Source organism: Amblyomma mixtum, chromosome 3 (assembly GCF_055824585.1).
Source record: "Amblyomma mixtum isolate Tamu chromosome 3, ASM5582458v1, whole genome shotgun sequence".
Lineage (NCBI taxonomy): Eukaryota > Metazoa > Arthropoda > Arachnida > Ixodida > Ixodidae > Amblyomma > Amblyomma mixtum.
In genome coordinates, this window is record NC_143014.1 from 14461706 (window position 1) to 14486308 (window position 24603).

General features: G+C 46.5%; 1 protein-coding gene and 1 pseudogene across 7 annotated transcripts in view; both read right to left on the minus strand.

Moving 5' to 3' along the window:
* Positions 1-6745, minus strand: part of HPS1 (Hermansky-Pudlak syndrome 1 protein) — a 67213-nt gene extending 60468 nt beyond the window's left edge. For 2 of the 6 annotated variants that reach the window (XR_016290005.1, XM_089578214.1), the window contains exons 1-2: positions 6535-6744; positions 6045-6194 (exon numbers count right to left, since the gene is read on the minus strand). Coding sequence is in view for 5 of the 6 variants with exons in the window: in XM_089578214.1 (XP_089434340.1) it covers positions 6045-6194; positions 6535-6663 (279 nt within the window). In the remaining variant the exon portion in view is untranslated. The other 4 variants (XM_089578216.1, XM_089578215.1, XM_089578217.1 and 1 more) reach the window with 3 other exon arrangements.
* Positions 6746-8396: 1651 nt separating this feature from the next.
* On the minus strand, positions 8397-23674 carry LOC149349290 (uncharacterized; annotated as a pseudogene). Its single transcript, XR_016289320.1, has 3 exons — positions 23660-23674; positions 21764-22832; positions 8397-20462 (listed from the first exon to the last, which is right to left on the minus strand). The product of XR_016289320.1 is annotated as an uncharacterized LOC149349290 (transcript).
* Between the last annotated feature and the right edge of the window lie 929 nt (positions 23675-24603).

Consider the following 24603-nt stretch of genomic DNA (forward strand, 5'->3'; position numbering starts at 1 on the left):
TATGCTGACGATTGCGTTTTGTATTCCCCTGTCACGTGCCTTGATGATCTTTGTGTATTACAGGCTGACCTTGACAGAGTTTGCGAGTGGTGCTTGAAGTGGGGCATGCAATTGAATGTACCTAAGTGTTTGCATGTGCAATTTACAAACCAAAAAAAGAAAATTCTTGGATCGTACCTTTTAAACCATGACACTATCCAAACTACTGATAAGGTTAAATATCTTGGTGTTATACTCACAGCATCCCTCGACTGGACAGCCCGTGTTGACATGATAACTGCCAAAGCTTCTCGTCTTTTGTATTTTTTCCAACGAAATTTCAAAAGCTCTCCCCAGGTACTAAAAGAAACATTATATTTAACAAATGTCAGGCCAGTATTAGAATATGCATGTGTAGCATGGGACCCTTTCACGGGTACACTCATTGACAAGTTAGAAAGGGTACAGAAATGCGCTGCAAGGTCTGTGACTGGAAATTTTAATTTTCATATAGAGAGCTCCGAACTTCGCGACAGTATTGGTTGGAAGACTTTAGCAACCCGAAGAAAAATCTTCAGGCTGAAGTTCTTGCACAGTATTTACAATGATTGTACCGGTATTAATAAAAACACTTATCTAAAGCAGCCATATTACATTTCGGAGAGACTCGATAACACGAAAAAGATTAATAGTTATCAATGCCGCATTAATGTATTTAAGTATTCGTTTTTCCTTAACACAATCCTGGGCTGGAATAAGCTTCCGAATGATGTGGTTTGTGCACCTGATTTCGAAAGTGCTGTTGAAGCGATAGTCTGATGTATTTTTTTTTTTAAGTTTTTTCCAGGTCTCGTGTGTTTACCAGCACTGCGCCATCACTCATACTTGTTGTAAACTCATTTAGTCTTCTTTTAATATGTTGTGTTATCCTTGCTGACATGTTTTCCAATATCTTCTTTGCATTTGTTATTGTATATAGTAATGACCCCCCTACAATAATGCCTCATGGGCGCTGAAGGTACTTTGAATAAATAAATAAATAAATAAAAAATAAATGTGCTTTAATATTTTTCAGAACAGAGCTTGGTAGCAAGTCCTTTGACATACTCACGTACAGATATTTTTTTTACCTGCACTATAGTTTATATCTGCCTTTCGAGTGTCATGCGCACCTTAGAAATAAAATTCAATTTGGTGATCCTTTCATTACTCATCTTACAAATCCTGGTGTTTCAGTGTTACTATTTCCAACCACAGAAAGTTTTGTACATGACTGTAGAAAAATAATTAACATCTGGCTTCCTTGAGAGGCCTCACGGTCTATGATGATGAGCGAGAAATGGCGAGCAGCACCTCAAAGGTGCAAATGGTGCGTTTCCTAATAGAGAAAAACCAGAAGGCTATGACGTGACTGTGTTGCTGTGCACCGATAACTTAGTTGAATCATATGTGCCTCCACGCAACTACTGGTCAGACAGCATAGTATAGCGACAGATTCTGCCGTACCTACGTGATTTTTACCCATGCTTAATTGAATAGTTATTTGAGAGTCTTTGCTAATAATGAAAAATCACACCCAGGACCAGCCTTGGTACACTGCAAGTCCTCTGCTGCACCGACATCGAGTGTACATGGGGTACGAAAAAGAAGGTCCTGCAGAAGGTTCACAGTGCAGCTCCGATCCGGACATTCAGCCACATGAAGCCACCTCCCCGTACCCCGAATTCCAATGGGTGATGCGATGACAAGCTGGTATTAAACTTGGAACATTGAAAATGCCACTGTTTCAGCTTCATTAGCCAGCCTGTGTATGTGAATTGAAGACCGCAGCAATCTTGGCACTGTGCAGTAGTAGGGACAGTTCGGAAAAATACCTGGAACTGCATCCGATTAAAGAACAAACAGCACAAGTTGTGCTGGCTTGCTGACGTAACCGCTGCAGAAATGGTTTTCGCACACATGCTTCGCAACTAGAACATTCGCACGCTAACATTTTATCCAGCAACTTTACGTAGGGAACGTCTGCAGAGCTCGGTGACACAAAGGCCACGAAAACGGGAGAGTCCTGTCAGCAACTCATACCATCACCTCCATACCACACACTTGGGAAACCAAGTTTAGGATAAAGTGTGTACGCGTGGTTGATTTTATAGTATCGATAGTACTATCAATAGAACTATTGATAGTACTATCATTAGTACTATTGATACTACTATCGATAATACTATCGGTAGTGCGCTATCGATAGTACTATTGATAGTCTTTTTTACCATCGATAGTTCGATAGTCACTCAACTATCGATAGTATCGATAGTACTATCGATAGTTATGCATCACTACCTTAAGCTCCTTCTCATATGCCCCTCTCCATGTACCCTTCCCACGGCTCCCATCACCGTTACTATGGACAGATGCCCGTCCTGGAAGTTGACACATTGCGGATCCTGGGCCTTTCACACTTTCACTACCAGGAAACTCAAGAGGTGACGGAAGCGCCCTTGCACCTCATCCGCAGAGTTTCCGGCAAACACTATGGCTCGAAGGAGCACAATTTCTACCGCCTCATTCATGCGTTTATACTCATTCGTTTCCTCTACACAGACCCATACCTCCGACTCCGACAAGAAGAAATAGACACCCTAGATGCCATGCTCCGTAAAGCTTACAAGGTCTCCATAGCACCCAAGCCACTAAACTTCTCCAGCTTGACCTCCACGACACTACACACGAATTCACTGATACCCACAGAAAAGCACAATACACTCACCTAGCTCAATCTTTCACAGGACGTCACATACTTGACAACCTCCAAATTCGCATACCAAAAGCCGACCCCACACTACTGCCAGTCCCCTGCCCCATACACACACAGCTCCTGGTAAAACCCCTCCCTCGAAACACCCACACCAACTATTACTTGGCCCGTCGCATAGCTCGTGCAAAAGCTCTCCACAAATACTATGGTTCGGAAGCTGATGCCGTATGGGTGAACGCAGCCTGCACGGGCAAAGACGCGGCAATTGCAGTCATGGACCACACACTCCAACCCACTGCCACTCTTTACCTTCCTGCCACATCCACCCTGCAATCAAGCTTGCCCTTACACACACTAATGCCCAGTGCGTCCTTACAGACTCAAAAACTGCACTTTTAAATTTTGCACGAAGGGGAGTCCATGAGACTGCTTTCCGCATCATCAGCTAGCTCCCTATAAACCTGCCTCGCCACGCGGAGCTGATCTGGGTGCCTGTGCATTCTGTGAACTGTAGCAACGAAGCCGCCAATGACTCCCGCCCGAGGTCTCATCAACCAGGCGATGGCAGAGTTGGAGTCGGGCTCTTCCCGGGAACGCATGCACTTTATCAGTGAGCTGACCCAGGCACAGCTATACGCTCCACCCCACCAATCTCTTGACAATTACCACCAAATATGAATTCGCCGCCTCCAGACCCTTCTCTCCTCCTATTTGCTCTCCTGCCTCCACCCAGGAGCATACAACCCCTCCTGTACCCAGTGCACCCACCCCTACGCTACTCTTACCCACGTTCTCCTCTAATGCCCTGTGGACCCTGCCCCGAGGGGCACAGAGCTCATTTGGGGAGACCCTACCGCACTCGATGAACCTGGCCAGGCAGAAGATCACCACTGACCAGGCCGCCCACATCATGGAACTCCATGAACTGACGAACGTATAATGCAGTGGAGTCATGCGGGGACCCAGGGACCTATGTGTCCCAAATCCCATGGTCAATAAAGTTATTTCTCTCTCTCTCCCCCTGGCATTCATCCAGATGTTGTTGGCAGGCTGAGAGTTTTTCTTCTAGTTTGGCGACATCTGTTGTCATATCTGTCTGGCAGATAGTACCTACAAGAAGAGGAGAAAGTACAGAAAAGTAAGTTTCCTGACCTACATTTAAAGCAGAAAGCTGGGCTAGTTGGTGTTTGGATTGAGAGGACGTAGTGGTAGCACTAAAAAACAGGGACGACAGGGTAGATGAAGACAACACAGGCGCTAGACATCAACTGACTTTATTCTCGAGAACAACAACGAATTTATAGGTGACAAACAGGAGCAAAAAATCAACAATCGAATCGCATGCGTGACGGCACTTCCTGATAAAGGAACTTCAAATCTTCAGTACACAGATAAACATTCGGCTTGCTTACACACGATTGCCTTTCAATGTGAATAAGAAAGGCTTCCAAAACCTCCCGCTCCTTTTGGTCTGCATTTACAGATATCACACGAGTCTGCTTAAACAAAGGGGTACAAGTTTTTTCATCATGCTTACACCGTTTGCAGTGTGCCGCCAAGTGTCCAGGGCCTGATATCGCAGCTTCCAGATTCTTGTGTTCCATGAGGCGAACGTTGATACAATGGCCAGTTTGGCTGATGTAGCATTTTCCGCAAGATAGTGGTATCCGATAGACCACATTGGTCCTGCAGGCCATAAACAGCTTCCCATGCTTGATGGGGAGGGGCAGTTTCCCGTTTCAGTCATCACTGACAACTCTGCAAAGTTTCCCGAGCTTGTTGGGTGCAGTAAACACTACCCTGATATTGCCTTTCATGGCCACCTTTTTAAGGTGGTGCGTAAGCTGGTGAACACAGGGCAGTGCCCCGCATCTTGCCCGTTCGTGAACTTGTCGCTTGGGCCGAATCAGCATTCGCTGGTACATGTGGCCTGTGTCGTCTTCTTCATCTACCCTCGTCCCTGTTTTTTGGCGCTACCACTGTGTCCTCTCAACCCTGACCTACAACCACACATTTTTGACCATGTGGCATGTGCAGCTTTTTCAAGTGATAATATGAACGCTAAATAAAAATAGAAGGCTGCCACAGAATCATCCAAAAACAAAATATCATTAAATAGCAAGAAAAAAGCAGGCTTGTCAGGCTGGTCCACATAAACAGCTTTATGTACCAATTCCTGGTTCAGGTCTTTTGTCCGGCTAAGCTTCGTTCGCATGTGGAGGGCTTTCCATATCCATGGAAATTCCACTGATAGCTGCTGCATCAGGCTCATGTGCTGGGCTGCCAGCGCCTCTGGAAGCATCTGTAGCCCCTCTGATGAAAGACACCTGTAGCAATGCTACCTCCACGGCATCATGACAAATGAACGAGACGGCGGTTTGTCATTAGCAGGAGCAAGTGATCGGTGTTGTGCGCGTGAATTTTTGCTGGTTATATCGTTCACTGTTTGCCAAAATGGTCTCATAACCAAACGCTATGATGGGGCCCAATTGGGGTCGCAGTCATCGAAGAGGTCTGAGGGTCAACCTGCAACAAGGCAGTAAAAAAGCACCAGCGTTCATTGAAACGCAGTATGTGCACGATACCAGAGGCCAACCATATTTTCTCTAAAAATTGAGGCAAAAGCAGTGGCATGGAGCACTGTTAGCCCTGATCGCTAAATGTGCCATGCTTCCGTAAACATTGCCAAAACCAAAAGGCTAGCTAGGTACCACAACATTACAACAGAAACTTTCTTTCAATAGTTTGCATATGCAGAATCACGTACCTGGAAAGAGGTGCTGTGAACAAACCCAGCATTTATCCGGGTTCTCGTCTATTCCGCGCCTGTTGATGCGCTCGATGCCTTCGTTTGCACAGCTCCTTCGTTTTTTTCACATTCTCGACTGCACACCTTTGGGACCTTGGAAAATTTCTTTTATTCCTCTTGAGCTTCTTTGAGAGCGGCTCGACCACGCCACAACAGCGCAATAAACCATGGTCACCGCTAAAGACGCACGCTTCCTTTCGCAGCGGCGGCCGCGACTGTCTGGTACAGAGTACTACAAGATGGCCACTCACCCACAGTACACCGCACCGCCTAATTTCGTGCACTTTGCGAGCAGAACTTCACAAAATGACCAGCACCCAAGAACGCACATACTGAACATGAGCTAACATGCAACCATTACAGACGCTGCAGTGATCTATATGATGCAAATACACAACATGCACTACGTTTTTTGAGGGCGTAAAAGAACCCCAAAAAATTGCCCAAGCAGAGCAAAGCAGTGGCAAGCCCCGAGCTGAAAACGCAGCATGCTTCACTCACCTCAGTAAACACGCATAACGTTTGGTCCTTGCAGTATATACAGCTGTAGGCATTTTGCATTCGCTCTTTCATCACCCGGTGGGATGCCACCAGAGGGGAAAACAACTGCACAAGCACGTCATTGGTGATCCTTTCCGATGGATGTGCGCCCTGGGAAAAACAGACAAATCTTGACCCCTGATAGGCTCCTTGTTGAAGGTAACACACCATTTTAATACTAACACGGGCGCCTCTAAAGAAAGAAGGGCAGAGGAAAGAATAATACTGCTTTTACGCGCCGTTTCGCCGCCTTTTCCATAGCTTTGTGAAGCTAAGGAAACTTCTACGTAAACTTGTGCTACGTGGTAAAGATATGTTACATACAAATCAACTTTCACATCAGCTGTTCATGCAACAGTTGTTCCGTGTCAGAAAACGGACTGGTTTAGTTAACGATGCACGCCACTTGAAGTGCCCGCTGACAACTCGGCGATGTACCGCGGACGCGTACCTGCTCAGACGCTCCCTCAGCGATTAGGCCGTTGCGTGCAGAAGCTTCTGTCATATGCTTCAAAAGATCTCCGTCCATTTGCTTAAAAACAATATCGTTTAAGGTATCGAAAATCAAAAAACCCTTCATAGTTAAACTTTAACGCTGTTCTTTCTTCGCAGAGAACGGCCTGTTACAGTTATTGGCTGGACGGATGATGGTTTTACCATAGAGTTTCTTACTATTGGTTTTACCCTTTGTATCGGGCGGCAGCTTGCGCCACCTATCTATGAAATTGGTGTCTTCGACTGGTCGCTCCCACGATCCGGTTCGGATTTGGCAACGTGAGAGCCGCTCTAGTACAGGCTCTAGCTCCGAGCGCACAGCGAGACCGGTCAAGCCGAGTGGTCAGCAAGTTTTCAGAGCGAAAGCGCAAGAAGGAGGGAAAGGACCTAACTTCCGGAATCGCCACACCGCAGTGGCGCTGCCGCTGGTGTCAACGACAGCAATCACACAGTCTGCTTCGCCCACGCCGCCGTCGCCGCTGAACCTGTATCGCTGCCCCAGCAGCAGTTCTTCGTCTCCGGCTCGCGTCGAAAAAAAAATTAGTGTCCCGTTTTACCACTCTGGATATGCCGCGGCAGCCCCCAGATGTGACAGTAACACAGACGGCTTTTCGACATTTCCCCTCACAGAGCCACACAGCAGGGACGTTTAAAGCGCCAAAACTTGCTTCTACGGATGCGTAAAAATGCCTCGCCAGACCGGTCGTGATGTGCCCTGGCTACCCTGGCTTCGCATCCGCCTCCGCGAAACGGCGGAAGTGGCTCTGTCACGTGAACACATCTCGGGGCCGCTCCGACTTTTTTCTCGGAGCGCCTCAGAGCGCTCTGAGCTGGAGGCGGGCGCTCTGAAAAAACCAGCCGAATGTAGTCAGAGCGCTTGATTTCGACCAGCCGAACGTGCGGCTGCATCTCAGAGCGCTCTAGAGCGATCTGAAACGACCAGTCGAAGACACTATAACTGATCTCCACCCGTTGATCTCCACCAACGTTACTAGGGGGCTGGATGGCGCATCGAGCGCCCGAAAGTGAAGTCACCTGGAAGTCAGCCAACGTCTCCAAAAGGTATGGTACTAAAGTAGGATACAACTTAAAAAAACAGCAGTTGCTAACACTGGGCCGCGGTCCGCGGCATCTTGTATTACTCCGCTCGCCAATCGCAACTGTAAACGAAATCAGCTTTTTAATGTTTGTCTATATCAAACAATCCATGTATCAAAATTCTAGAGCTCATAATATTTTTCTTGTGATAAGCTTCTTGTTTACGTAACAAGAAGCGTTTAAGCAGCAGACTACTTTTTTGTCGTGGAGGAATTCTGTGCGCGAAGGCTGAATGTGGGCGGAGCTTCACTGCAGACTTAAGTTGTATCCGACTATAGAAGCGTTTGCGGGTAGGTAGGCTGGAAACGCTGATTGGTCGATGGGATGCGCTACTCCGTGACGTTTTTTGACTTCGCCCTCGTTCTCAACCGGACGTGGCGTCAGCGCGCCTTTCTCGACCTCTCCCTAGAGCGCCTGGGGAATCGCTAGATGCACCCGCCGCGCGTGCGTGTTGAGCGGGCATTCGTTTCGTGATCCTCGGCGCGCTCGTTTCGAGGCGTGTGCTGCTATGGCGTTCGTGCGTGGTGCGCTCGTCGGCGACAGCCAGCTGAAATTTCTGTGCAGTTTTTGCTTGCGGCTTTCGCCGTTTCGCCAGGAGCACGTGGCTAGTGTCGTGCTCGTATTTAAAGTTTTTGCCGCGGCACTACAAGGATCCGCATCAGACCGTAAAACAGCGCGCTTACACGGGACGAAGAAAGAAGACACGCACACACACAGCGCTGAACTTACAACTGCATGGTTTATTGCATTGCTCGCAATAAATACCGGAAAGGAAAACAAGAAACAACCAAAGGAAGGCGAGGAGATATCCTCCTGTCGCATCATGTCGTCAAAGGTTATTCAAGATATTTAATCTCTTTTCTTGTCAGTGCCATCGATGGAGTGCTAACGCATGACGCGCCTTTCCTGTCTATGATGAATGCTTCATATAGTTCACGTTTGTGCTGATGATTGTACCGCCTCAAAATCTGGCTTCGTCCAAGGTTAGGTGTGCAATGACAGGCAGATACGTGTTTTGCCAGCGTGCTGCCGTATCCCGTGCGGATGTTAATGGCGTGCTCTCGCAGACGGTCGTTTATGCAGCGTCCACTTTGGCCCACATAAGATGCGCCGCATGACAGCGGTATCTCGTAGATTACCTCTGTGTCACAGGTGGTGAACATTTTTTCATGTTTCTTACTGCACCGCGCTGGTTTTGGGGCATCTTCATTCACCATTCTGCAAAGCATATTGAGCTTTCTGGGTGCGGTTAGGACCAAGTTCACTCCAGCACGCCCTACTATCTTCTTCAACGAGTGGCTGATCCCGTGCAGATACGGCATAACAGCCATCTTCTCTCTTTCTTTGCGTGGCCTCATCGGGAGGCTAGATAGGCGGAGATCCTTCAGGAGCTTGAAGCCGATCCCTGAAATGAGGGCATCCGGGAAACCCGCTTCGCGTAGACGTTTCAGCTGAGATTCCATGCTGGCTTGCTGTCGGTGATGGCACGATCTTTTGAGGGAATTGTTCAAGGCGCCCAAAGCTATTGCTCGTTTGACAAGCTTCGTATGCGCGGACGAGTCCCGTGTAAGCGCGCTGTTTTACGGTGTGATCATGTACCAACTGGCCCGGCAACTATCCTTAATCCGCATCAGGCGCGCTTTGAGTACCGCCGTTTGACAGCTGCGCTTGTCGGGCGTGCGAATTCTCAACCCCGAGGTAAGGACTGAACTACATTGTCGCAAGTTTTCTCGTGCATTGAGGGCTCACCAAATTTCGGTGCTTGTAACGAAATTTTTTTTTTGCAGCATCGTTCCCTGGATATGCTTCTCGGAAGCCGATGTCATTGTTCGCCGCGGACGCTGGGCCTACTGCTCGCCGCCACGCCGCTGTAGGTTGACGTTGAAGAGCTGCTCCAAACGGCCCTTTTCAGGGCCGCTTCATTGCTTCCTGGAAGATTGCGGGCATCCAATCTCGCGGCCGTGTTCCCTCTCTTTGTCGAAATCGGCGCCAGACATCAGAACCCGCGCTAGGCCTCGTTGCAGGGTTAAACGAGTGCAGTGTGGCTTTAGAGAAGTTATGACTTGCGCTTAGTCTAGCTATATCATTCACCCAGTGCAGTGTGCCTTTGCCTCTTTAGCGACTTCTCACGCCTTGTCGAAATCGGATTTAAAGCTCACGCCACGCCTCGTTGAATGGGTTAACCGAGTGCAGCGCGTAGCTTTGTTTTTTTGTGTTCTAACCTGTAAGCAGTGCACCTTTCTTCGCTCCTTACTTTTGTTCTTTTCAGTCGTTTCCCGAATCCGTCGAAAAAGCCGGGCTTGCCGGATGATTGTTCGCCGTGAATGGAACCACGAGGCGATCGCATCTGCATACACAGCACGACTTTGTTCCCTCGTGTTTTTTTTTTTTTTTAACAAGGATTGCTTCGACAGCTCGGGCAAAACGAGGACTGCGCACGCAGTGTCGTCGCTGCTTAGTGAAGAGGCACAAAACGGATGTCGTCCTTACTAAAGGCCCTTTTCTCGGGGCCACCTCAGTGTTTCCTGGCAGACCACGCGCTTTCCACCCTGTGCACATGTTCCCCTCATTTCCAATCATTTGTAAGTTGCATATCAATGAATTAATAAATCAATGCACTTTATTTACCAGAAAAATCTGGCTGGTCACCCTGGGCTAAAAGCTGTGCACACAGCTTGACAAGGCCCAGGGGACCATTAGATGACAGTTTTGAACTTAGGAAAAACAAGTTGGTACTTTAAAAGAACATGGAAAGTACACCAAACAATATGAGATAAACATTACAATCGCGCATTACAGTAAAGAAAAAGAAAACACTTTGACAGCAGACATACAGTATCAATTTACACTATAATACATACAAAAATTACGACATTCAGCACTATGGCACGAAATATAAAAACAGCACATCCCAAGCAACCACAGATATCCGTCGGACGTACGAGCTAGATCCGAACGTCCTTTGCCGAGATCGGACGTCCATCGGACGTACGAACACAATCCGATTTCGGATATCCGTATTCGTACATCCGCCGGACGTACGGACAGTGTCCACTTTTGTATATCCGCATGAGAGACGAGGTGTACGTCCGAAGGATGTAAGGCCGAGTATTTTCCCAGGCCATGAGTATGGACGTTTTTTATTTCACAGAAAATTCGCGTCTTTCGTGTATGTATACTGTTTTATTTGCATCAGTTGGAGAGTTTGACGCGAAGATGTTTGTAAATTGGTGCGATTCCACTCCTACCTGCAGTGCAAGAGCCGCCAACGAGCTAAATTTATCTAAGAGGAGAAGGAGGTGTTGCAGAATTTTGCAAGAACTCAATGACTAGTTTTATATTTGTAAAACTTCTCCAAATTAGTGGAGTTGTGAGACAGCTAAACTTGCCATTGAAACCATTCGTAAGAATCAAAATCCCGTGCATTCTGCTATCACCATCATCATAGACGTCAGTTCGTGGTCAGTCGAATCCAATCCATCAGTACGGCTCCGTAGCGCTGTTGTTGATTTGTCGCGTAGTGTTGTCGCGCAGAGCTTTATAGCTCTGTTATTATAATGTGTGGCTTTGTTCGGTCTGTGGACGAAAGTAGTATGTAACTTAAGCAATTCGAAAGATACGAGGAGCGCCTGAAGGTCTTCTGGAACACCGGAATCCCGTACTGCGTCGACCTTGGTTTAAAGAAGGCTTAGTGCACATGTGATTGCCTACGAAGGTATGTATCCAGTACACTTCTTGGAACTTGCTTCTAGGACAATGCAGCATGCTCATATAACATTCGTTCACAGGACAGTAAGAGCAGTAAGCGCGAGGAGATGGGCTTCCACAAGTGTGTGCTGTTCTCACACTTTCGGGAGCCTACATCACACAGCTGCGGGAGCCTTCAACTCGCGCGGCTAATTCCCACTCCTCTTCAAAGTTGCGGGACGGAGTATTTTCGCATCTTGTTAATTTTTAAGGCATCGCTAGTTTCACTGTGCCTGTATAAAGAGTGACAACGCGCGAAAGGCAGACCATAGGAAGCACGTGTAGTTCGCAGTGGCTCGCAACGGAAGCTTTGCGGCTTTCTGTGCGCAGTCGCGTACACTGCTGCGCAGGTTAGTGCCCTAAGGCCCATGAGAATACATAAAGAACAGATACATTGTCAAATGTGGTGTGGAAAAGTGAGAGCTGTTATTGTCTTATACTTATTGAGGTGTTTGTTAAAGTGCATTGTCTGTTATACCTGCAGCACTTCTATTAATTGGTTCCAATGTTTTTAACTTGGGCTGCTGCATTGTGCCATTTGTTTCACATGACTGATGTTTGCCGCGTTCTTTTTTATTTCAGAAATCCTGTGGGTGGGAAGATTACGGATGTGTGTCCCAAGCTTGCCACATTTCAAGAGTCACATTTAAGAAATTTTCCGAATATAACCCATTGCTCTGCTGATGTATTATCAACCACAATAAAATATGCGTGCTATGCATCAAATTGTTTTTGGTTTTATTTCATCGCGCGGAGTGAATAAAGCACGCATGCACCATATATGCGAATATTCGAGAAAGATCCGCCAATGGACGTACTGAACTGGATGTCCGTCGTCGGGCGAACCGTATACCTTTGGCCACCTTTCGGACGGCCGACGGACGTCTACCGGCTGTTTGCGGATGTTCAGCGGACGTACAGAACATCCGAAACAGACCTCTGTCGGCCGTCCGAAGGATATCGGTGGTTGCTTGGGATAAAGCAAAAAAGAGAATGCAAGTTACAATAGTACAGATAGATTAGCTGTTTACATTTACATGTGCATAAAATTAGTCCTCGGATCCTTGGGCCTCCTTCAAATCCTGCAGAAGGCTTGAATTTGCAACTGCTAATATCAAAGAAGATTTAGAAGAACATCAGTTTGGGGTAGATGGTGCATAGTACTTGAGAAAGCAAACAATAGCGCCTACAATGACACACACAGAAGAACGATGCAGCACAAGCGCTATCCTGCGCTCTACAGTATGGAACTGTGACTGAAAAATGAACCTTCACGTCAGTGAAATATGAGTCTTTAGGCTGTCTACAAATCGTTATTACAGAAAGAAATATTAGTGAATGTTGTATAAGAGGCTTGCATATTACTCTGTTCATTTATTTATTTATGTTACCCCTCAAGGGCAGTTGCATTACACAGGGGGAATGGTAAATATACGAAAACTGAGAGAAAAATACAGTTGATTACATGAATATTAAACAGCGCCTGAATATACAATGTCAGCTAGTGCTACGCGGAACTGCTCATAATTTTCAGTGCCGGCAACTTCTGCGGGAAGGTGGTTCCAGTCGCATGAGGTTCGCGGCAGGAATGACTGCGAGCAGCATTTTCTGTTGCATGACATACTTCCGACTTTGTGATCATGATCAATGCGGCGGGATACAGAAATTGTATGGGGGATGAGGTGATCACGAAGAGCGGGATGATGGTACAGCTTGTGGAACAGGGTGATACGAAACAATTTTCTACGCGATGTCAGTTATGGGAGGCAGATATTAGACTTCATAGTAGTTATACTCGCTGTGCGGTTGTAGTTAACAAGGATTAAACGCACAGAGTTATTTTGCACCAGCTCAAGATTATTAATGAAGTTGTCATGAGCAGGGTGCCATACACGTGCTGCATGCTCGAGTTTTTATCGTATTAGTGTTTGATAAAGCAATAGTTTCAAATTGGAAGGAACGTTAAAGAAGTTGCGACGTAAGTAGCAAAGCATGCGATTAGCATTTTCAATTATGTTCTCGGTATGACGAGACCAGTTAAGATAATAAGTAATGTGGACGCCGATGCACTTATATGATGAGGCTGATTTCAACGAAATGTTATCGATGTAGTAGTGAGGTGGGACGGAAGTTTTTCTAGATACACGCATGGCTCTGCATTTGTTATTATTTAGGTGCACTAACCATTCTTTGCACCAGTTTCCCTATATTGTGTTGAGGTCTGACTGAAGTAATGTAATGTTCTAGTGTTGGCTATTTTTCTGAAAATGACGCAAACATCAGCGGATAGGTGAATATGAGAATCCACAAGAGAGGGGGGATCATTAATGTTAATTAAATACAGTAGGGGTCCATGAACTGAACCTTGTGGAACTCTGCAAGACACCTCTGTAAAATTGGTGTTATAACCGTTAGCAAAAACAAATTTTAAGCCATTAAGTAGACATTCAATCCATTTCAATAAGTTACGGTCAAGATTCAGTTGTTTTAGTTTGTGAGGCAAAAGTTTGACATATACTGTCGAAAGCCTTTGAAAAATCTTGAAATATACAGTCAGCTAGTGATGATAGGTGTGGAATACAATGCAATGCATGTGTAAACGATATTTACTGTGTTTCGCAAGAGTAAGGTTTTCGAAAACCATGTTGCACTGACGTAAAAAAGGACTTCAATTAAAGGAAGTTAACAAGCTTAGTTGGTGAATATTATATGTTTGAGCATTTTGGGGCATGTACTGGTAAGGGATAAGGGACGAAAATTACTAGGTGATGCTTTGCTGCCGGATTTTTAGACTGTAACCACGTTTACGATCTTCCACTCAGTAGGCAGCGATGACTGGTCAAGTGATTGCTTAGGTTTGGTTAATATAATGGGCGAATAAGCTGCAGTGCTTTTTAAGAACTTTGGGTTAACGCAGTCATAACCCGGAGCGGTATGAACACTGAGTCCATCAATAAGCTTGTTGACTGTTGTGCATCGTGGTGCTGCCGCTCCAATTGTGTATCACACTACTGCCGCTCCAAGCGCCGCTTCCCGTATAGTACTTTCTGTCTGGCCTGAGCATCGTATTTCGCTCAACACCTCATCCCCGCGTCTCCGCGGCTCTTCGGTCCTGGCACGTACCATATGCATGTACGAAGCTACACGCGGACACTGAACTCTGCACTCTCTCTCTCTATCCCGACTGTCTGCCTCGCTTGTACGCTTTCTCTGAATAAACAGTTTTGCCTCAGACTCCGACTGGAGAACACATCACTGGCGACGAGGATGGGATCGCCGTGATCCCCAGCGCGCAATTGCAGTCAATACTGACCGCCTCAGGCAAAGCTCCTGGATCCGCTCCAGCCCTGCACATCCGTCGACATGGCAGCGCTTCTGCCTTCGGCCACGATCGGAGAATTCTCGCCCGCCGAGCCTTCCTCCTGGCCAGTCTACTTAGAACGCCTCGAGTTCTACTTTCAAGCCCACGACATCCAGTCCGATGAGAAGAAACGGGCTTTCCTCTGCAGCGTATGCGGCGTCGACGCGTATACTCTGCTGCGCTCGCTCTGCGCACCCAAGGCACCTTCGGAGGTTCCATTCTCAGAAATCGTTTCCTTGCTCGACACCCACTTCATCGGGAAACCCTCCGTCACCATGGAACGATTCCGCTTCAACAAGCGAGACCAGCAACCTGGTGAATCGGTGCCGGAATATCTCGCCGCTCTTCGACTGTTAGCTCGCCACTGCGAGTTCGGGGATTGGCTGGATCGACTTCTTTGCGACCGCCTAGTCTGTGGCCTGCGTGAAGAGCCTATCCAAAGACGTCTCCTGGCTGAACCGGACCTCAAGCTGTCGAAGGCCATTCTACTGGCACGTGCTGCGGAAGAAGCAGCAGCCAAGACAGAAGAGGTTCGCCGCTCAAGGGTCCCCTCAGAAACGCATCAATTGCAACAGAACCCCAAGCGCCCGGACGTCAAGCCCGCCAACCATCCTCCGAGTCATCAATGTTGGCGTTGCACCGGCGAGCATGACGCTCGTACTTGCTCCTATCATTCCGCCATCTGTCGCTACTGCGGCAACAAAGGTCACCTGGAGAAGGCCTGCAGGAAGAAAGCAGCAAAAGAAAAAACTTCCAAGCCTGGTCAACACCGAAAGGAGTTTTCTCGCAAAAACAAGTACTCTCGTGGACGCAACCATCAAATTTTGCAATCAGCTGATCCAGCTCAAGACGTAAACTCTACGGCATCGGTCAGCTTTCATCGGGAAATTCAAGACCGCAAGTCTACGAGTGGTGCCAACACCATCACTTCTCCGGCAGTCTGCGTGGACGTCCTGATAAACAGTAGGCCTCTAACCATGGAGGTTGACTCCGGGGCCGCCTGCACCATCATCAGCGAGAGGACCATGGAGAAACTTCGGCTGTCAAGGCAAGACTTAAGGCCATCCTCTCTACAGCTGCGCTCCTATACAAGGGAAAGCTTGGAGATTCTGGGATCATTGGAAGTTGCCGTCTCATACAGAACTAAGAGCACTCGACTTCAACTTCTCGTTGTCCGAGGAAATGGCACCAGCCTGTTGGGGAGAGACTGGTTTTCTGCGTTGGGAATATCGCTCTGCGGAATAAACCACGCATCTCAAATCGAAGTTCCGCTAACCTTGCTGAACGCCGTCTCTGAATACCCAGAAGTCTTCGCTGAAGGACTAGGGAAGAGCAAGGGACCATCCGTTCGTATCGAGCTCAAGGCTGAAATCGCTCCCATCTTCAGGAAAGCACGTCAAGTTCCGGTGGCTCTACTGCCCAAGGTAGACGAAGCCATCGACGTTCTTGTACAGGAAGGCGTCTACCAGCCCGTGCGATCCTCCAGATGGGCGACACCGGTAGTCTGCGTCGTTAAGAAGAACGGCAAGATCAGGCTGTGTGGTGATTACAAAAGCACCATTAACCAAGCAATCAAGATGGAAACATATCCTCTTCCAACCATCGATACTCTTTTTTCAAACCTTGCGGGGTGCACTGTATTCTCACAACTAGACTTCAATCAAGCCTATCAGCAGCTTGCCGTGGACAGTGACACAGCCGATCTGCTAACAGTCAATACGCACCGGGGACTGTTCAAAGTTACTCGCCTGCCGTTCGGAGTGTCGTCCGCCGTAGCCATATTTCAGCGCTACATGGAAGAGCTCCTCTCGGGACTACCTGGGGTCCACGTGTACCTGGACGATATTATAGTGGGAGGTCAAGATGCCTACGAGCACAGCAAACACCTGCGAGATGTGCTGAAACGCATAAGTGACGACAACATTCGTCTGAGCCGAGAGAAATGCACCTTCGGCATGCCGGAAGTAACCTTCCTTGGATACCGCATTGACGCTGCCGGTATTCATCCGACCGAAGAAAAGGTCGAAGCCCTTAAAGAAGCTCCCAGTCCAAGGAACAAGCAGCAACTTCAGTCTTTTCTCGGACTGCTAAACTTCTACAACAGATTCTTGCACGGTGCAGCTCACGCCCTCGAGCCTCTATACCGTCTGCTAGCAAAGGATCAGACGTGGAGATGGCACAAAGAAGAAGCCGACGCTTTCAAGCACGCCAAGGAACTTATACAGACATCCGATGTCTTAGTCCACTACGATGTGCACAAGCCGCTCACGCTTGACTGCGACGCGTCTGCCTACGGGATAGGATTTGTCCTTAGTCACGAAGACTCTACCGGACAAGAATCTCCAATTGCATTCGGTTCCCGTACTTTGAGCTCGACCGAAAGGAACTACTCTCAGACAGACCGAGAAGCTCTGGCTGTCGTTTCCGGTGTCAAGAAGTTCCACCAATATCTGTATGGCAGACACCCAGTTGAAAAATACACCAGGATGGCTTGGTGTGTTCTGGTGTTTCCTAGTGTGAACACCAGCTTCTGTAGTGTGTTCTGATGTTAACACCAGACCGGGCTGGTGTGTTGTAGTGTGCACACCAGATCGTTTTGGTGTGTTGTAACGTGCACACCAGCCCGGTTTGGTGTGTCTTAGTGTGCACACCAGCCCGGTTTGGTGTGTCGTAGTGTGCACACCAGAATGGGTTGGTGTGTTGTAGTGTGCACACCAGACTGGGTTGGTGTGTTGCAGCGTGCACGCCAGACTGGGCTGGTGTGTTGCAGTGTGCACACCAGACTGGGTTGGTGTGCTGCAGCGGGCACACCACAACGGGTTGGCGTGTTGTAGCGTGCACACCAGAAAGCGTTGGTGGGTCGTAGCATGCACACCACACTTGATTGGTGTATTTTGGTACCCACAGCGTGCAGTGTTAGTGTGTTGTAGTGCATACACCAGACTGCATGGGTTGTGGTGTGCACACTGTTTTGGTCGTCAATTGCACTTAAGAGTGGATTGGTTAATTTTGGCACGAAAAACACTTTGAATAGGCATTAAGGTTTGGACACCAATCAACCACATTCTGGCTGACACACACAGGAAGTTAGTGTGCTGTTGTAAACGTATACAACTACACTGCAGTACCTAATTTAGTTTACTTTAGTTTGGGGGCATACACAGCAAAGACAAATATTGGCAGAGTGCATCCATCCTAATCTGGACTTCTTGTCTAACGCGCGTCGCACTGATCACAAAGTGCAGTATAGAACTATACCAACCATTTTTCAGGTAAAGCGAAGGGCAGAAGTGTTTCCTGCTTAAGCATGCCTTAACTTTGCTTCACTGGATGTTATGTGCTGATGCAAATGCCTCAACATACCATTTCAAGCAGAACGTATGCAGCAGAAGGTCGCCCTTTTAGATCTAATCGGCTCTGTGAAACAATGTTGAGTAGAATGATAATTAAGGTAACCTCCTAACATGTTTTCATAAACATGTGTGAAAATTATATATCAAACATCATAATTCTTTATTTACACTACAAATGAAGCGCTATTTTAACAAACCTCACATAACAAACTAACAGTCTCACATAACAAACCAAAACACGTACATTTGAACCTTAGGCCAAATATGGCATATGAAAAATGCGATTACAAGCCACATTCAACTTTAGTAATTACAAACAGGACTACAGACTGGACATTAGACAGAATGCTTCTTCTATATACAATGACCTATAGCAGTGCAACACAGAGATGCAGAGATGTTTCACAATAATCGAGAACAGCACAAGGAAATAAACTTCAAATGACATATGCAGCAAAAGGTGCACACCTTCCATACAACTGAGGCAAATATTGTCACAGAGTGGTGACTGCAGTACAGAGAGCAAGAAGACAGCGAAAATCGCTTCTAACCGAAACTCTTTTTGTGCCGACTTGTACAAGCAAAGAACTGAATGACTCCGCGGCGGCGTAGCAACAGGCGAACTCTGCGGTCGGACAGAATGCCTGCCGCTCTTGGCCATGCTGAATTTAAAGCTGATAGCGAACTTTCGAGATAAAGCATGCAACGTTACTAGAACATTCTGGAATAACATAGAAGCGGCTCCGCCTGGATGCGATCAATCGAGATAAATCTGGTCGCGTCTTGCATCACAGCCAAAGCAATAAAGCGGCGCACCGGCAACACTGAAGAATAAACAAACACTACAAAGGTTAAGAGAATTTCTCCCCTTTCAAAGAAGCATCGACCCAATGCTTTAAAACATAAGACTACAAACAAATAAAATGGACTGTGCAAAAAAAAACAGTGTGGGAACAGTGTCCTTCAGCATGCATAATTGGGCTCTAGACGGACAACATAGAAAACTTCTGGTCATACGCAGCGTCGCAGGGATTGGCTATAAGCCAATTTAAATTTGTCCCTGGCATCTGTTCCTAATCACTTTCATAGAGATTGGGCACCTTCACAATATGTGACTGGTCGCTCTGTGCCACAAGCACACAAGGTGAAATAACTTTCTGCTCACAAATTAGGCACAACCCAACATCGGTCGGAGGGCGTTCAGCAGTGAACATGAAAGGCATAAAGCTTTCCTCGGTAATTAGTTCTTGGCAGAGTAAGAAGATACTGTTTTCCACTAAAAAGATTTTGATCACTCGCAAGAACTTGCCATCATCTGTTAGAATATATTCAGAGCACGTTTTCTCGGTCCTGTTGTAATTGGAACTATGTACAGTGAACCCTTTAATACGTGCTCTGAGGTATTCACTCATACTGGGCACAGCACCAATGGTCTGGCTGATCAAATCCAGAACATGGCATTCAAGACTGCCAGGCTGCAATGGCGAACCTAATACTCCTAACTGGAGCTTATTGCCTTGCTTCCCCGAGATCAGCTTTTGCTGCTTGTTCAGGTAGGGTGGCAGTAGTACCAGACGCTTCAGGGACTTCTGCACCTCTCGCATGATGAAGCGCTCTGCTATTTGATGTGGAACACCTTTCGCTGCAGAAACCAGCTTGGGAATGTCACCATTCCCTCCTTCAAATGGGAAGGTAGAGGTTGCCCACAGTGGCCCAGTCATGCGCACAGATTTTGCAAGGTGCACAAGTTGGTGCACATTGAATGTCAGGGTGTGTTCACCATAGAGAATTGGCATCTGCTCAACAAACTGCACAAGAAGCCTTTCGGCACAAAAAATATCTGTCTCTTCAACACTTGCTTGTAAGAGTAAACTCTGTGCAAGAAGGCAGAAATGCGTCAAATATCTCTGCGGGAGCATATCGAAGAGACAAGGTGCACTGTAGTAAAGAAGCCAATATCTCCACTCTGTAGCTTTCCAAAACGAGCGCTCAGTTACCAGTCTTGGCAATCTGGTGAAATTGGTGGCCGAACTTTCAACAGGCGGTCATTCAACTCCCTCACATGATTCTCAATGTGCCAGGCACTTCCTGGTGAACACAGCCAAAGTTCCATTTGCTGCGATGTGACACCTTCCAGTATGCAGTGCATGTAGTCCGGTGGAAAGCCCCACGACAGGTCCAATGTGCTGAGGGTTGCGACGGCTGACAAGCCCTTCATACCATCCACAGGACGGTCTCACCTGGCTGCAAGTTTCATTGTACTGTACACAGTGTCATGGCATCGCTCGACCATATCTCGCCCCTCCATGATATATTTCAGGGTGCCTGAAAAAAGAAATGACAGATAAATTTCTCATAGTACTATGCATAATAAACAAAGAAATACATGCTAAAGAACAGACAGGGGAGTACGAATGCACATGTAAGTGACGGTTATGAAATGCTACAATAACTTAAACTACATGCAATGGTACCACATCTACCTTTAATCAATGCACAAGCCCATTTTACAAAATTAGGCTTTTCATGTTACACTCAGAATATGTAAATGGGCAATAAGTCAACATGTGGAGCTTGCATGCCCTATTTTTCACTTCAGAACCCAACTTCCAAGAGGTAGACCTAGGCTATGGGAGATGCTAATGAAAAGCTCTGGATTATTAGGATCACTATGGAATCTGACCTGCACAGTCAATCTTCCTGACCTTCAATGTGCATAGCTTCTGCAGGAAGAGGTACAAAAGTTTACAAGAGTGCTTGTGTAAGATAGAACTTCCAAGTGACAATTTTTTCCATTCTGAATCCATACATGTGCACCACAGGTGACAACTGTGATTCCAGTCTTCACACCTCGTACGTCTTGGATCACCAGACAATAAACTTATCACAAGTTTAAACAGACAGCACAGACATTTGCTCACATAATTAACAGCACCCAATCTCCTCATAGCTAGAAATAAGTTCCCTGTGCATATCTGCACATATTTCTCACAGTAAACACAAAGCTAAATGTGACTGCTCACCAACGCGCAAAATGACCGTCCTTTGTCATTATGCCTGCTAGAGAGTAAACTAAGCACCCCACAACAGCCTTTTGTTTCAGAATACTTATGAGGAGTTTTAGAAGACCTGTGATCCCTATGGTCGAAAACTGCTATACCCTGGCACTTGTCAGGCTCCATCTCTGGAATATGTGAATAGAAAAATTTCTTTAAAAGACTAAGCAGCAGAGTTACAGCTGTCACAATCAAGCAACTTTGCCATCCTTTTCTCTGCCATACCATCTTCGAGTCTCTCTCTCCCCCATATGGGTGATAATCCTTCCCAAGTGAAATTTCTTTCACTGCTTTTATGGGGAAGCACAGATTGTCACGTCATCATCATGGCTCTCCATCACCAAGTTGCTGCAACACCAAGTTCTTTTTGTATTAGAACACAACCTTGTTCAAACTGATATGAACCAGTATTTTTATACCTGGTAACAGTTGATACCAACCACATGGGATACGAGTATGTTGCTTGTTGCATGTGAATGCATTTAAGCAACAAAATTATGTTCTTAGAGCTGTACAGTGTGCAGAAAGCAGAAGAGGCAAAGCTTGTAATATGACTGAAACAATTCTTACCATCAACAAGCGTTTCTTTTTGAAGGCACCAAGAACAGCCATAGTATCCGTTGTATTGCTTAGCATTCAGCAGTGAAGCGCGAGCTGGCGAGTCAACACAAAAGCACAACACATTCACTGTTGACTGCACAACTTTGCTGGCAAATGACCACGTGAAGCTGCCCATAGTGTGGAATTTCTCAACAAATGTCTTCAAGTAGAGGCGAGTAGGTGGGTGACCTTTGGCAAACCAAATGACGCCGATCAGGATGTTCTTCCAACGATAGGGAAGAGGGAGCTCATTAAGCGCTACTTGAATTGGCCAGACTGACCCTTTGCTTGACTTAAATACTGGCGATCCATCGCTGTTAGCGGTAACAGTCAGGTCACTCCAATTCATGTTCCTTTCAAGGCGGACCTTTCTGTACAGTTGGCCATCTGTGATATCCTTATAAGCTCCCTGATGAGTTTCAGCTGTGAGTTTCTGGAGGTTTGCGCCAACTATATCCCCAAACTTCTTTAAGAGACACTGCAGCTGATGCTTGAGGTCGACAGTTATGAAAAAGCTTCCTTTTTTTCACCAGCTGTGCCACAGTCATTGTGGCTGCACAATTAGTGCAGTGTTGGAAATCTAGGCCGCAGCTTGATGTCAGGCACTCACACGTTGGGCAGTATGTATGGACTTCCACCATCCTTGATTTGTGCAAATCCCATAACTTCCTAAAGCCATATTTTGTCAATGGGAAGACGTTCTGGCCAAGAAATGCATTCAACAGCTTCAACAAGCTGTCCACTTGTGTCCAAGGAAGGCCAGCAGCAACAACAAATGTTAATAATGTTAATACACGCAGCATCGCCAGCAGGTGGGTAGTGTTCTGTGTGGAAGTCTCGACTCGGAGTTCACTCTGATAAATTCCGACAAGTCTTCATCGGGGTCCTCTAGCACATGGTTGTCAAGCCCATTGGTGTCCTCATCAAGCCTTGGCAGTTGTGCATCAGAAATGCTGTCATCAAGATGCAGGGTTGAAGGCTCATCATCCAAGTTGGGATGACTTGTAGAGGCGTTGTCATGCACCTCATCTTCAGGTTGCTACAAAAAACATTGGAAAGGCTACATCAGCAACAGAAGAAAAAAACATCAGTATTGAAGTGAATGACTGCAACCTGTTCATGTATACCCCGAGTTGGTATCATTCCGCATGAACATCATTCCGATTCCCTTCACATTTTAATATTTTCATCACAGGTTTATGTTTTTTTCTTTATAATGATCCATAAGAGATAGTATACATGGACCACCATGTGACACTGACCTACAATCACTAAATAATTTATAATCGAATTTCGTATCTCACCTGTTTCAGCTTCAACAGTCAAGTAATGGCTACAACGTGAAAGGTCAGTATAAGTCACGTGAGACACAAATAAAAAGTGCAACATAATCACTGCTTCATAATTTTAATTCACTGTGATGCTAAAGACAGCTTGCCGCAATAGCTGGAATGGCAATGGGTTTGGTGCATGGTTCATGGGAGTTGTGGCGTCCTAAAGCGACTCCGGCTATGAGGGATCCCAAAGTGGAGGGCTCCGGATAATTTCACCCACACCTGGGGTTCTCGAAAGTGTACTGACATCGCGCAACACATGAGACTCTAGCATTTCAACTCCACTGAAATGTGATCATAGTGGCTGGGACTTAACCCCCGCTTTTCAAGTCAACAGTCGAGAACCATAACTGAGCCACCACAGCAGCAGAATCGCAATGAGTGAAGCAGCAGCGATTATATTGCAGCTGTCTTCATGCCTCATGTGACCTATACTGACCTGACATCGTAGCCATCACACTGCTTTTGTAACAGAAGCCGAATCAGGTGAGAGATGAAATTTGATTATTATTTAGCAGCTGTAGCCAGATACCTCATGGTGTTCCATGTATAGTAATGTCTAACGCACCATTACAAACAAGAAAACATAGGCAACCAAAATTTGGTATCTACACTCCTTTAAATTTTATATGGGAAAGTGTTAAAAAGGTAGGACCAAGAGTGAAAGTGCGACAAGCCGCCTTACAGTTCAGCATTGCCAGTTTCGTTGAGTATGATTTCACAACAGTCACACAAGGCAGACAACAACAAGAGATGCTAATATTTTTAAAAAGAGAGTTGCTCAACAGCGGCATGAGCCCATGCATAGAACAAGCATTAGCACAACTGAGTGGGCAGGAAACATAGGCAAATAAAATAATACATTTTCTCATAATACCGCATCTGCCTGGTTCACAGGCAGCTAACATTAAACTATCAAAAGGGCACACAAGAAACCAAACATGCATTTTCGGGCTCAACTGCCAAGCACCTAAACACATAGTCACCACAGCAAGTCTATGTGCACATATCTATATGGCTTCGCTTGAATTCAAGAATTGCCTCTGAACACCTCAACATTTACACGAAAATTTAGATTCATTCTGGGGCAAAGGGCAGTAGGGTAGTACATCAGTGTGTGTGTGTGTGTGTGTAAGGGGGGGGGGGAGGGCAAACCACTTGAACTGTGTACTGCTTGGAGATTTTTTTTTCTTCGGAAAATAAGCAAAGTTTTCCTATGCAAAATTTCAGGCTTGTGGAGGGGGATAGATTGTCCCCTTTCAATGGGTGAGGTGCGTTTCCAGAGTCAGCGCAGAGGCTCATGGAAAAGTCGTCTGCTACAGCTACCTCCGGTTCCAAATTTCTCCCCCTGCTTGTTGCTTCACGGCAGTCGCTGTGTTAATTCGCTTCTAACACTAATTTATTTCCACTGCAACACCGCTGATTGTATTGCATCATCGCAAGACCAACCAGACGTCGACTCTGTTCTGCTTCGTA